General features: G+C 39.4%; 1 protein-coding gene across 1 annotated transcript; it reads right to left on the bottom strand.

Annotated features, from left to right (window-relative positions):
* Positions 1-266: 266 nt before the first annotated feature.
* LOC103772680 (heat shock 70 kDa protein 12A-like) lies at positions 267-13,979 on the bottom strand (the record flags this gene model as incomplete). Its single annotated transcript, XM_008940023.1, has 5 exons — positions 267-383; positions 3,980-4,084; positions 4,991-5,177; positions 11,554-11,681; positions 13,894-13,979. Coding segments are annotated over 5 exons (623 nt in total), but the record flags the coding sequence as incomplete, so codon positions are not given.
* Positions 13,980-14,505: the final 526 nt, after the last annotated feature.

Here is a 14,505-nt window from a genome sequence, read left to right as displayed (position 1 = left end):
ATACAACGTACGAGATGACTAAAACATTAGGGTCTGCACTAAGGGACATCAATATATAAAAGTAAATAGAAAGAAAAAGGCATTTAAGAGGGGAATACTTAAGGTGAAGACTTAAAACTACTGCTTAGTCGAGTTAACTCCTTTTTCAATGTTTCTAATCTGACTCTTTTCTAGACCTTTTCTATACAGGTCATCCTAGAGCTAATTGTTTAGCCTACCAATTAGGCCTTTAAAGGTGTATTTCTACATCCAGACTGTAATCTTACCTTGTAGGCAGCTTGTCTCATAAACTGCTTTGCAGGTTGCTTCCAAATGGCAGGCACTGTAATGACCCATCTTACTTCAGTGTTTTCAAAGTCTGAGCCTCCTTGGTCACTGAGCTCCTAAATAAGAGGAAAACAGAGGTGAACGCAAAATGATGGGTCTCAGCTCTATAAGAAAACATTATTTTCCACTGGTTCTAGTAGCTTTCTCCTCTTAATTTGTTTCCTGTTACATCTATGCTACAAATCAGAATTATTGCCAACCTGTCAAGAATGGTTTATTGTGCCAAAAGCTGGGATTAGGCCCAATGGCTTCTCAAGGAGGTCTATAGAATGGTTTACTGCTTAAGATGAATTAAAAAGGTTAGTTTTTCCAAAAGCAGCTCATGCACTGCTGAAAATGACAAAATGTTTATGTACATTCTCCGTCACAGTGTGGGATTTGCTGTCAGCTTGGAGAATTAACATTTGCATCTTGATTAATACACAGAAAAATTCTGAAGTATCACTGATGATTGTTGTTTTACAAACTGGATTTTTCAATGTCTTCTTTATACACCATTTACCTTTAAATCAAATTTTTACAACTCGGTTAGCAGGGGGAAGTTACAGTTAAATTCTTCACCACTTACCTTTAAATCAAATTTTTACAACTCGGTTAGCAGGGGGAAGTTACAGTTAAATCTTAAAAAAAAAAAAAAAAAAAGACTGACTGTGCCTTGAAAATTTTGCTTTAAGCAAACCTTTGAGACCAGTTTAGTTTTTTTTATTGTCCTTTTTTTCTCCTTAAAAAAAGGAAAGTCTGTATTGCATTTGCAAATTAGGTGATATAGTGACATGTTTTGGGAAAGGTTCCAAGCAAAATGTCATTACCATATGTCCTATCTAAATCTCCATCCAAACAGGGAAAAGTTCAGAAAGGTGAACAACAGGCCTTTAGAATATAAAATTAAAAAAAAAAAAAAAGTTTCTGCATGTTCTGTGCCAAGGTGTTGTGTTTGTTTAGCTATGCTGCAGTCCAAAACTCCAGGCTAGAAAAGTAGTACCTTTATACTGCACTGTGCACTAGGAACGGGCAGATTATAGTCCAAAGTAACAGTTCATTTACATTGCTTGTCTAATTAGTTTCAGCATGCACTCACAAATCACAGGGATTTAGTTATTAACATCAAGAAAGGATGTAGCCCTGAACAGACAGGACAGCAAATACATGGGATCGCACTCAACAGCATTCATATTCACTAAGAATTTCCCCAGGCTACGCATGAGTTCATGTCCACGACTCCACAATCAACTCCAAAATCTAGTTAAATAAGTCTTTGACAAGATGAGGACTTTGAGTTGTAGCAGCAGGATTGCTTCTCTGGAGCAATAAAGAATAGATTGAGATCTGACAGAGAATAAATTAAACCCAATCAAAAAAGTAGGTTGGTTTTTAACAGCATGGTTATTTTAAACAATGCTTGCTGAGGTGAATGCTCTGATTTGGCCCAGCAACTACTATGCTTATGTTATGTTGTAGTGGCAAGTTTGAAGCCAATGTGTACTTAACTGACATCTCAGTGTTTATATGAGATTTTAAGTCTCCAGAAGTGTTTACTGCAGACATATATTTCACAAAAGAATACAAAAAACAATCTTGTGGCCCAAGAGGAATGTTACAAGAAATGAGTATTGCTACATTTCAAATGGAAAATGGAAAACAAAATGCATTTTCCCCACCAACACCAACCACAGCAGAAAAAAAAAAAAAAAAAAAAAAGAAAAAACAAGGCAGCATAAATGGAGGGAGTCTATCAGAACACAATACTAATTTAAAATTAAACCCCTAACAGATGTCTGCCTTTTTGCTTCTGCCTAATGCTCGTTAGATTTTCTGCATAAATGTGCATTCAGCATCAGGGCAACCACATAATGCAGAGGACACTAAGTTGGGCAGGAGTGTTGACCTGCTTGAAGGTAACGAGGTTCTGCAGAGGGACACAGACAGGCTGGATCAATGGGCCAAGGCTAGTTTTATGAGGTTCAACAAAGCCAAGTAGCAGGTCCTGCATCTGGGTCACCACAACCCCATGCAATGCTACAGGCTTGGGGAAGAGCAGCTGGAAAGCTGCCCTGTGGAAAAGGACCTCGGAGTGTTAGTTGACAGCCAGCTGAATACGAGCCATCAGTGTGTCCAGGTGGCCAAGAAGGCCAACAGCATCCTGGCTTGTATCAGCACCAGTGTGGCCAGCAGGACTACGGCAGGGATCATGGATCATCCCCCTGTAGTGGGCACCAATGAGGCCACATCTCAAATCCTGGGTTCAGTTTTGGGCCCCTCACTACAAAAAGGACACCGAGGTGCTGGAGCGGTCCAAAGAAGAGCAACAAAGCTGGTGAGGGGTCCAAAGAATAAGTCATGTGAGGAGTTGCTGAGGGAATGGTGGCTCTTTTATCATGGAGAAAAAGGAGGCTCAGGGGAGACCTCGCTCTCTACAGCTACCTGAAAGGAGGTTAGAGCAAGGTGGGAGGAGGTCTCTTCTCCGAAACAAGAAAGAGGACAAGAGGAAATGGCCTCAAGTTGCACCAGGGAAGGTTCAGATGATATTCAGAATTTTTTTTTCCCTGAAAGGCTTGTCAAGCCCTGGAACAGGCTGTCCAGGGAAGCAGAGTCTCTGTCCCTGGAGGTATTTAAAAGACATGTAGATGTGGTGCTGCTGATTTAGTGGTGAAGTTGCCAATGCTATGTTCGTGATGAGACTTGATGATCTTAAAGTTCTTTTCCAACCTCAATGATTCTATTTGACAGCACAACACAAAATTCACCCCTGCAAAGGGTCAGCACAGGACCCAAATCCCATAGCCTAACTGCAGCTCTATGGCACACACACTTCAGTTTAACTGAATAAAGGAAAAACAGAATAAAGGAGTGTTGTGCACAGGTTCCTGTGTTGGTTTGGGTAACAGAGGCTATATATCTGCACTGCACTGGTCCAGAATTCCACACAGGCCAATATACTGAACCTCTCAGTGCAATCCAGCAGCCTGTGCAGATCATTGCACTGGCATAATTACACTATTTCCATCAGGTTAGCCAGCTTGTACATCTCAGCAGGTCATCTTCATACAGACTTACAGTGAGACTCAAGTCGCTAAATTATAAGCAAGCTTTTAATAATCTTTTTATTACAAAATAAATCGAGCTGATCTGAATTCCTGTTGCTTAACCAGTGACAACAAAGTCAGGTTGTGGCAGGAGACATCAGTATGTGCCCATCCTATTAGCTTTCACAGTGTCAACTCTTTAACATGAGAGAGAACCTTGTGAGAATACAGAACAATCCATGATCCCAGCACCAGAAGTGCAGAGGGAGAAAGCAGGACCCAATGTCAGCTCTTGCACTTTTACATTTTGTTCTCAAATCAATGTTTTTTTCATGAAAAAAGCAGTAGAAAACATTTAAGTCTGTAAGAAGATAATCAGAACTCTGCATCACAGGGATACGTGTACTATTAGTGAACCAAGCTGCCCCTGTGTGAAGGGAAATGACTTCAGGCTACTGTGAGCTCTCCAGACTCCACAGCTTGCCTAGAGTGTCTGCAGCTGCCTTGCTTTGTTTACATCAAACACTGCTGAGGTCAAAGCTTGGCAGGGTTAGAAGTGTTAAGCTCATATTTATACCAGTTATAAATACCAAAAAAAAATAAATCTAGATAAGGAAGCATTACCTTACCTTTAGTGCCTGTTCCTTAAAGTATTGCAGAGCATAAGCAAATATCTCAAGTGCTTTGACTTTTTTGCCATTTGCAGCTGTCAGGTCTGTCTCCATGGTAAGATTCTACATCAACAAAAAAACCCAGGAAGTTATTAAAAGGAAAAGGTAAACATGAAATTAATTCCCACTGCTTGAGTAAAGGGAATTCTTCATTATCCACCTGGTTAGGAAAAAGTGACAAAATTGTTCTGAAGAGGATCTAACTCATCACTTGAATTTCCTGGAGCATGACATTTGCTGCTTATTTTAGACTTTGTTTTTAAATACCTACTATGTCTACAGATAACTGCAGGCAGAGAGAAAAATGTAGACTAAATAGAAATAATTACAATAAATGCATCTGTAATTAATTGCAACAAAGCTCCATATGCATGATATTTCATCCAAGAGTTAAAAGCATAAATTTTTGGCTACCCACCAACACACAAAACCAGAAAACTCCTCAGTACAAAAAATACTGGCCAATTCCCAATGCTTTAGAACAGATTAAAGACAAAAATATAATCAGTAGGAATAACATCAAATTAACAATATGATTTGCACTTGCAGTTTTGACAATGATCTCTGGGTAAATTTGCTCCTCTGCACTAGAGTTCAGTATGGCTCTCATGTTCCATTTCTGCTTTCTGAGTATATTTATGAACAAACCAACCTCATGCAGACTCCCTAGACAGCTATGAATTTCACCCAGGAAAATCAGGACGTGAAGATCTAAGCAAAGTAGATATTAAAATTCTAAGATCTAGAAAGAAAGCTGGCAAAATATTCTTGCCAGATGCAGTGAGAAGCAAAATGAACCATTATGTTAACTGGAGAGTTTATTTTTTTTTTATTTACTCTCCAAACATAGCAATAGAGCTGCTTCATGTCTCATTGACAGTCTTTAGGCAGAAATCTAGTCCTGTCGACAGGAAGATAATCTGAGAGTAGCAAATGCATAATTATCCAAGAAAATTGGTAATTACTTACACCAGTGGTATGTAGCTTCATCTTAAACTTTTCAAAATACAACCAGTGCTTTGATTCAGTAGGATCCAAGTCATGGTAGAAATCTCTTGCTGCATACCCAAAGCTATGAAACTTCCTCTCTGGTGTTAGGAGGATAGTGGTTGGTGTCTTCTGATTGGATACTCCTGGATCTCCACCTTCCCATCGTCTATCCAACAAGTGAAACAGCTTCAGTAAGTGATATTAATGTTTAGAGCAGCAGAAAAAATAGAGTATCATGGGAAAAGCAATGTGATGGCAGATTGCACAGACTGCTTTCTCTCCAAAGATATTAATTTCAACACTTGCAATATCAAAATCAAGTGGTTTTAGTCACATCCAAGAAAAGAGGACCATCATATTCATTTCAGTTAATTCAATAAATTTTGCAGTTAAGTTGTATAACCTTTAAGGATATAATAATACTCTGTCTTTGATAAGAATATGAGGTCCCTGAAGGTACACACAATTAACAAAGAAACAGTTTTGCATAACTTAACTTTCAAATGAAGCACATGTACATCATAAATACTGTACAGCAAAAAATAAAAATTAAAAAAAAAAAAAATCAAGCGATTATCCAAGAACACTACTAATGAAAACACAAATCTTCAAAATGAGTGGCCTATCCAGCTGCCAGTCAGACTCCATGAATGCTTACTCATATGGGAGATTTTCCCCATTTTGAACTGGGGACCTGCTTGTCAGCTGAGCACTGTGGAGGAGTTGAGTAAATCCCTGTGTCTGTCACAGAACTCTCTCTGAAGCAGCACAAGCCAGTTCTACCAGCACCGGAGCAGGTGCCTCATTTCCTGACACCTGCAACTCTGAAGACTTCTCTGCAGATGTTGAGCTCTCTGCATTGCATTCTCTACTCAGCTAAGTGGATGGGGTTTGTGTTTTAAATGCCCAAAATGCTGTAAACATTTTTGGCTGTAAAAAATAAAACTGACTCTCCCAGCCCCCAAGTATCTTATAGACACCAAAACATCTCACTATCACCCTTTGAAAACAGTGCATAAAACCACCCTATCTTGTCAAGATTGTGAAGGTATCTTCAGGAAGACCCCAGAGGCACGAAAGTATTAAGGCAAAAGCCATCCAAAGCTTGCTTCTCAGAATGGATAAAGAAATAAATAGGAACACTGAATATGGGAACACCCAGCAATAGGAACTAGGAGGGCGGGCATGGTGGGACGACAAGGTTAGAGAGTAGAAGGTTGTACCACAGTCAGCTGGGAGCATCCTTGTCTTCTCCTCACTTCTCCATCACAAAAAAAAAAAAAAAAAAAAGCAGAATGGAAGAACAAGAAACTTGCATTGCTGTTCCTCCTCAGCCCATATACAAGTACTTTCAGCATGGGAAACAAACACTTACCAGAAAACGTTTTCTTAAAAAGACATCAGTGGAAAATCTGCTTTATGCTGTCGGACATAATCATAGCACAGCTCAAACAGGAGCCAATTTAAGATCCCACAGGCAACTGCATTCATTAACAAACCACATGTTGATTGCTTTTCTCTAAAAATAGCAAAACACTTTCATAATACACTTCTGCCAAAGTCCTTTTTCTGAATCACAAAAAAGGTTGCCTTGTTCTGTGCTATTTGTTTATGTGACATAGGAAGATAACATAGGGAAAAAGAAAAAAAGCCTTTCTGTTTCACTGTCAAACAGTTGAGGCAATTGAAAATTAATTGCCCTCCAGACCAAGGCAGACAACTGACATGGAAAACTGCCACCTAAGGGGTTAATCCTTGGCAAAGTAACAAGGAACAGGATCTTCTAAAGTGCTGAGAACCCGTCAGACCACTCCACTAGATCAAACAGAGCAAAATCTGCTTTGCTTTGAATGCTTATGAATTTACTTCAGTGCAGGGGGCAATTCCACTACTCAGAAGAGCATGATGAGAAATGGAATGATTTCCACCTTCATCCACTTGGAAAAAGCTTTCCTAAACTTCCCCAGCCACCCTGCCCAGCCCCTGAGCTATTACCAGCTGGCAAGGGCTCGGCTCCAGATGATTTCTTCTAACCTGCTGCTAGAAATGTACTTGGTCAACTCCAAAATCTTCGAGTAGGTGTTACAGCAAACATATGGTTCCAATGTGAAGAAGCTGGAATCCCAGAGCCCAGGAACAGAACACGCTGCCTATTTCACCAGATTGTTCAATCCCACCCACCCGCTGCAAGCAGAGAGGAGACAGACTGCTGTCGGTTTTGCCTGGAATCATTAATGATTCATTCTGAGTCACTGGTGGGAAATGCCATAAATAGGATGGGGCCAATAACAATACTTCTTCATTTTTCATTAGGGCTAAGCACATCTCTTTCCGGAATAAGTACACTTAACGTGCAGTTTAAATGAAGACAAATTGATGCTCAGTGGTGTGGGTTGAAATTTTCAAAGCCACCTAGAGAGTGGGATATTCACTTCCTGATGAGTTTTTGATGGAAACTAGAGACAATAATTGCTCAGCAGGTTCAAATGTCCTCAGTCTGTATTACTGTTCAGTCACAGAAAGAGCAATGAGGACCCAGAAGGCAAAGTCCAACTTTACCACTTGCAATCAGAAATACAAAAATATTCCTGTGTGGCATCTCTTCTAGAATCACTGCAAAGGCATGTGTGTGGGAACTCCTGACTGTGAGACTCTTCTCAGGTTGAGTCCTAGCCTCACTCCAGTTAGTGGAGGCTTCTAGTCAGTAGGAGGTAGGGCCAGGATTTAAACACCTCCATGGGCAGGTTTATTTCATAGTCTCAATACAGACAAAATAATGGTAATGATAATTTTAAGAAAAATAAAAATATGGAAAAGTCTATTAAGAGCATGTACTAATAAAAGCCAGTAGTACTCTAAATGCACGCAGGGGATATTTCCTCAAAGCAGTGTCAGAGCTAAAAATCTACTGAAGCAGAATCCAAAGCAGATTTCTGCCTGAATTCAGACAGAGAAGTCCAGTTCCTAGGCTGTTATTAAGTGGAATAGCTCAAGATGTGTTTATAGCCAGACAGAATCTGACTGTATATTAAAAGTGAAAATAAAGAAAGGAGATAAGTTAGTGTGGAAAGGATCACAAGGTTACACTAAGGTCAGAGAAATGCCCTTCCTTACACATGAATCTGGCTAACAGGCAGAGCAAAGAGAGTGGTCTGTGCAGAGTGATGAGAATTTGATCTGGACCTGCAGCTCAACAGCCACAGAAACAAAGCAGTGGGGTCATCACAACGCAGCCCAACGCTGCCAGGAGTGTGTGTGCAGAAGAAAGGCAAGCGTGTGTCTGCCAAGAAACACAACCAGGGGAGAGAGGGAAAAGGAAAAACCTGAAGGTTGAAGTAAAGTTACACTGAAAAAAGACCACATTCTCCTTCCTTCCAAAGACAGGCTGCAATTTGTTTCATAATCACAAGCTTTTTTTTCCCCCCCCCATTTCTTTTTCTCCATTTGTTAAACTCTCACATTCAGTGTGCTGCTATTTAAACAGGAACCAAATTTATAACTTCAGGTAAGTGCCTATAAATTAATGAGAGTTTTTCAAAACTGTGTGAGTCCTCATGTATTCCTGTCAAATGAGACATCATTAATTTGTTCTACAGCACCAAACTATCTTTCACTATGGCTCTGGCACCGCCCTGCCCACTGCAGTGCTTGCTGCACTCCTGACCAGGCTGCTCACAGGCATTCCCTCAGTCTCCAGGTATGCAGAAAATAGGACTCATTTTAACATGTACTTCCACTCTGCAACAGGAACCTGAAGGTACCCACAATTACCTTTACAGAAGCTGTGGGGAACTAGCAAGAGGCACCAGGCATGATGTATTACCAAAAACTAATAAAACAGTAACTAACATTATGCCATCCAAGTGAAGTCATTGATCATCCAGAAGCACCCAACTCCAAACACATGCTTCAGTCTACTGACATGAGTGAGGCTACTCACACATTTACAGCTAATTATATGCTTAAAGAACCTTGTTAGGTCAAGGCTTATACATTGTTATATTTTAATACTGAGCATCACAGCCCGGTGATAAGCAAATAAACACACAGAGTCAAAAACATGACTTTGTCTACTAATTACATGATTAGAACTGTGACTTTGGTGACACTATACTCAAACTTGGTACTACAGCCCCCTGTGTTCACTCTTCTCCAAAGCACGACCTTCTAAAGAAACTCATTTTACCCTTCGCTGAGACATTTACAGAAAAGGAGCTTTGTTAAAAGGCATTCAGAAATCTAAATGTCTGGAAAGGATCAACACTAAGGAGGGAAGGTGGAAAAAATGTTAGGAAGTACAGAGGACCACGCATCATTGGCATGCTTTATTTTAACATAAACATTCTGGAGTGCGGGCGGGAAGTTACATTTACTCTGCTGAAATATTTGTAAATTACCCTACATGTAAGCCTCATTATACACAGAGTCTGAGCCTCTTAATACCTTCTAAACTACCTGAAGCCTTATTTTGATACACATAATGTTCTTTTCATTCAATTTCATTAGTATTTCTATAGAAATATATAAAAAAGTATTATATACATTATTTCCTAAGTCAGTTTCAGCTGTGTCTTTCCCAAAATCCTTCCCTGCCACTAATACTTACTTTTTTTTAAAAAAAAATCTTATTAAAAGATTTTCTATTGTTTGAAATACCTGTTGGAAATATTAATATATTTCTCCTGGAAAAATATATTTCTCTCTTCTGGTTGGGAATAGATTAATTCAAACTTTTCATTTCTTTTTACATCAGTATCTCACACAATATCTACACAGGTCTGAAATCACAACCGGGCTCCCGTTATTGCAGAAGGAAGAAAACATGGTGGTTTGAACCATAAGCAGCAAAATGTCAGTTAAGGTTTGGAATACACTCTCAGCTGGCCACACAGCACCTAGATTTCAGTGTCCCAGTGATCTACAGCAGGAAGCCTGGTACCCAAGAAGGAGAATCTAGTCTGTAATTTACTGCAGTACACTGTGACTCCAATGGCAAAATTAGGTCCTAAGATAAGATTCAGAGTTCCAAGCACTTACAGGCCATCCCTAGGAGCAGCAGTGATTTCACAGAGTAAAATCTTCATGGAGAGTTTAGGAACAACACAGTACACAGGATTAGGCTTGCTCAGGGAACAGCTTCAGAGATGCTGAATGGGATTAATTATTTGCTGTCTAAAGAAAACAGGAATTGATCAACATGGGTTCTCACTTGACAACCCTGTAACCTGCCTGTGACAGCAACCCACGGCCAGTCCTTTGACTTCTAGCCTCACGCAGCTTCCCGGGCTGCTCAAAGAACAACAGATGGATGAGATGCATAAAAAGCCCTGAGGCATGACTTCTCCATACTGAAAACAGTAGGTGTCTTTCCAACTGGACGGTGTAACACCATTCCAGGGTTTGCCTCCCTTTAGCCAGTATTTCTAATCACTCGGTTGCAGTAGGTCTCTGAAAAACTTTGCAACCCTATACGAACCAGCTATTCAGGCTGACTGCACAATCAATCCTGTCTGCTGAGATTTAGAGAGCTGCATCCAGCCAGCATCTCTGCTTAGAAAAATTTCAATATATCACAGCAATATATGACAGCAAGTTAGTCTTCTTGTCCTTTTGTTCTCAGTATTACAGTGCTGCAAACAGCACACTGCCTACTGCTATGACAGCAGCTTTGTTTAGAACTTCTACAGCTCAGCTTTTCATACAAACTTTGTTTACACCTGAAATTATCTGTAACTTGGTCTTGTTACCATATAGTAATTTTAAAGATACTTTGATAAGAATTGTATAGTTATTAAACCAAACTTTTAAGAAGGACTATAAAAATTATTTGTAGGAGAATCCTTTCAGGTACCTGCCATAATAGCTTCTGCATTTGTGCTTCCATTAGATTTATATGCATAGATTTATACTGTGTTTATTTGATAAAGAAATAATTTTTTAAAATCCCCTACACAGCATATGTCTGTCCCTTACACACATAAAATACAGAACAGATCACACAGGAAACCTTAATTTGCACATTCATGCCTTTTGATTGCTGATTTCCCAATATCACTGGTTCATTATCAGAGATTTGATTCAAATTTCACAGTAAAAAGCTTCAATCAGCCAAATAATTAACTACCAGTAATAGTGTACTACACACAACTGTACACAGGCATGACTACAGGGGATGGGCAGCTCCTGGAAAATCCCATGACCCTTAACAAATGTGTAGTTTCTCTCAGTCACCAAGATAAGGGCATCCTGACTTAATTATCACTGCTCCCTGAACAATTTTAAATACTCACTGATTACTCCCTTTACTCATGTCATCTTGTAAACTCAGCAAAAGAACAGAGAGAGAACATGTTCACAAAGATTATTAAAGCAAATTAGAATAAAATAAGATGCAACAAAAAACTATAACCAAAAGAAGGTGTGCACTGTGGCAACAGCACACAAACCCAGACATTTCAGGCTCCTGTAGGAAACATCTATAGCTACTGCAGACACTCTGTGTTATCACTATTGAAAACTAAATGCTGCATTGCAGCCCTTACCTCATTACATGAATACATTCTGGTTCCTTGGTGAAGCTGTAGGCGTAGCCACTGGATGTTGTGCCAAAATCAATAGCCACAACAACAAGATATAACTGTTCTACAGCATCGTCTGCATCAGAGTCCTTCTGTTAAACAGCAGAAGCAAAATAGGCACTGAGTCAATGATTAGAATAACTGTAACCTGCCTTTACCCTTCAGTACTCCTGCTCTCCGAGACATGTCTATCTCTTTAGTGGAAATAAGGACTTCCCTAAAGTTGCATTTGTTTATAGAAGCCAATACCAAAGCTGCACATTCCAGTGGAAGTAAAAATTCCATAAACAACTCAACATATTTGCTGGAGGCTTTTATACATAACCTTCTGAATCAAGAGTTTCCTTGACACTCATTTTTTGGAATAGCTGTTATCCTGTATCCTTAAAACTTATGGCTAAACACCAGGGTTTGTTTTTTTCTTCCCTTAAACTGATCAATTAAAGAATATATTTACACCTATCAGTGTGGTAAATTTGGGACTTATTTGGTGGTTTTAGGATGTAACTATGTCATAACCTTGAATATGTGGTACTACTACCATTCAAAACTAGTGGAGATAGAACAAACCAAAATACAGTAATAAGCCTTATATATCATGATAATTATTTATGAAGAATTTACATAACACTTATTCTGTAAGCACTACATGCATTCTTTCCTCCTCCCTATGCTACAATGTGGAAGGCTGTTCAGCAGCTTATAATGAATTTGAGTCCTTCTCCCTGCCTTTTACTTGTAATCCTGTAGTCCAGTCAAAGAAGCACTGTCAAGGGCAACATGGGAACATTAACTAGAAGAGGTGCAATGGTTATGGCCTAAATCATTATAAGATATATGATACGATGCATGACATGAATAAACAAGGAACTGTACCACTCCAGGATGCTGCTGCCCAACATAAATCCTACCTAAAGAAGGAATAAGCAATGAACAGCAAGGAACTACTCTTGACATGCTGATTGTGGCTGAAGCACTAACAACGTACCAAGACAGGGAGGGAACAGGCTAGAAACACTGTTGAAAGGGCTACATGCTGCAGGTGGGTAGACAGGGAAGGAGGGTAATAAAACACCTGCCTGCACACACATCATTTTGAAAAACAGCCACAGAACCCCTGTCAACCCATCACTATACAGGTTGTATCCAAGTGCTCGACCATTGCTGCTCACCCTGTATTCCCAGTAACATTTTGAAGGAATTGTTATCATCTTTTACAGAGGAACTGCCAAATGTCCTCACTCTATGAGCAGTACTCCACCGTCTTCCTCACATATCTCCATTACCCCCACGCTAGCTACTTCCAGCACCTTTCTGCTGTACTCCTACTGGACCAACCCACAGGCCTGCTACTTAAAATGGAGAAATTAGAGTAATAATGTTTGGTCTCAAATAATGGAACAGTTGTTTGGATTCTCCTAATAAAGCTTTTCAACCAAGGCAGTATGTTATTTATGTCTTCCTCAAACAGTTCAAGGAGCAAACAAACTAGAAGAGGGCATTAAATTCCTCAGTACAACAGTAAAAGGGGAAAGTTCTAGAGTAGATGGAGAAAGAAGGGAATAAAAGCAAAACCTTATGAGCTAGAACTCTGGAGATTCTCAAGTTGCACAACTCTGACCTTGAAAGCTAAGAAAGAAATTCGACAAGGGTGGTGATGAGTTCTGAGCACTATCCCTTGCAATAGCGAGAAATACGTTGCATATACTGTGTTACAGATGATGCAGATGATCTTAAAAATACATGAAACATTTTTAATGGGAGTTTATCAACAAAATGAGCATGATATACAGGACATTAAAACCTTTATGGGACACTTGCTTGCTTCTACAAGCTTACAGAAGTGGCTATTTTCCTTAAGAAACTAAAACGGGGGTTTTTTGAGGCTCTATGTTGGAATAAGATTCTTTTCTCTGGGAATCTGAATTTTACTGTTAAGCATCATATATACCCTTCTTTTTTTTCTGAACAGAATGAGACTTTTCAGGGGCTGCCTAAGCAAATTGGTGGTAAGAACTTGGGAACACTGAGGATCAAGAAGCCCCTAGGTTTGATATAAAAATCTGCAGAAGCAAATCAATCAGCTCAGAAAAAAACAAAACCAAACCAGGACCCCAATGAGGTGTACGAGAGCTCTGTCACCAACCCCAGTGTGACCAAAATTTAACTTAAGACTCTGTATGGATGGTGCAGGAAGGATCACTATGTGAGGAAATGCCAGCTTTATAAAGATACTATGTCCCACTAAACAGGCAGGAAAAATTAATGTCAGCATGCAGTATACGTTAAAAGTGCATTTCTTACCACAATATGTGATGGAGACAGTGGAGTTATTCCAGGGTCTCCCAAACTTTTGGCTGGTGATGAGTAAGCAGATGTGGAAACTGCATCTGAAAGGAAAAAAAAAAAAAATTTCCCAGTGTCAGCAAGCAGAATGAGCAGGACAGGACAGTTGCTCTGCATACTGCTACATGGTTTTCCAGTTGTAAAAAATCTGCTAAAAAAATAAAGCAAATCCCAAGCATGCCCTACAGAATGTATTTTTTGCCCTTACAACTCAGTTTTGGGTTTAAAATGTTTGTCTGACCATCATGACTAACTTCTATTCTTTTTTCTATTACATTACTATTTGAAAAGTCTTCCTAAATACATGCAAAAATCATAGCTGATGATCATAGCTTGAGCACTATACACTCACATTAATGGCTTAAGATTTAAACATATAGATGCAGAAACTAAACACAAGTTGTGGGATCAAAAAGACAGACTCATTTTAAAAGAAAAAGAGTAGCTGATATCAATTGGATAACACATTAAGAACAATAAGTTGCCATTAATTCCATCATTAACCTTTATTCTGAAACTTTCCCAACACTGTTTCAGTTTTTAGTCTTCAATACAATCCGCACTGAAACA

Source organism: Merops nubicus, unplaced genomic scaffold (genome assembly GCF_000691845.1).
Source record: "Merops nubicus isolate BGI_N331 unplaced genomic scaffold, ASM69184v1 scaffold13175, whole genome shotgun sequence".
Classification (NCBI taxonomy): domain Eukaryota; kingdom Metazoa; phylum Chordata; class Aves; order Coraciiformes; family Meropidae; genus Merops; species Merops nubicus.
Note: the sequence above shows the minus strand (reverse complement) of the source record. Positions and strands in the feature narration are given on the sequence as shown.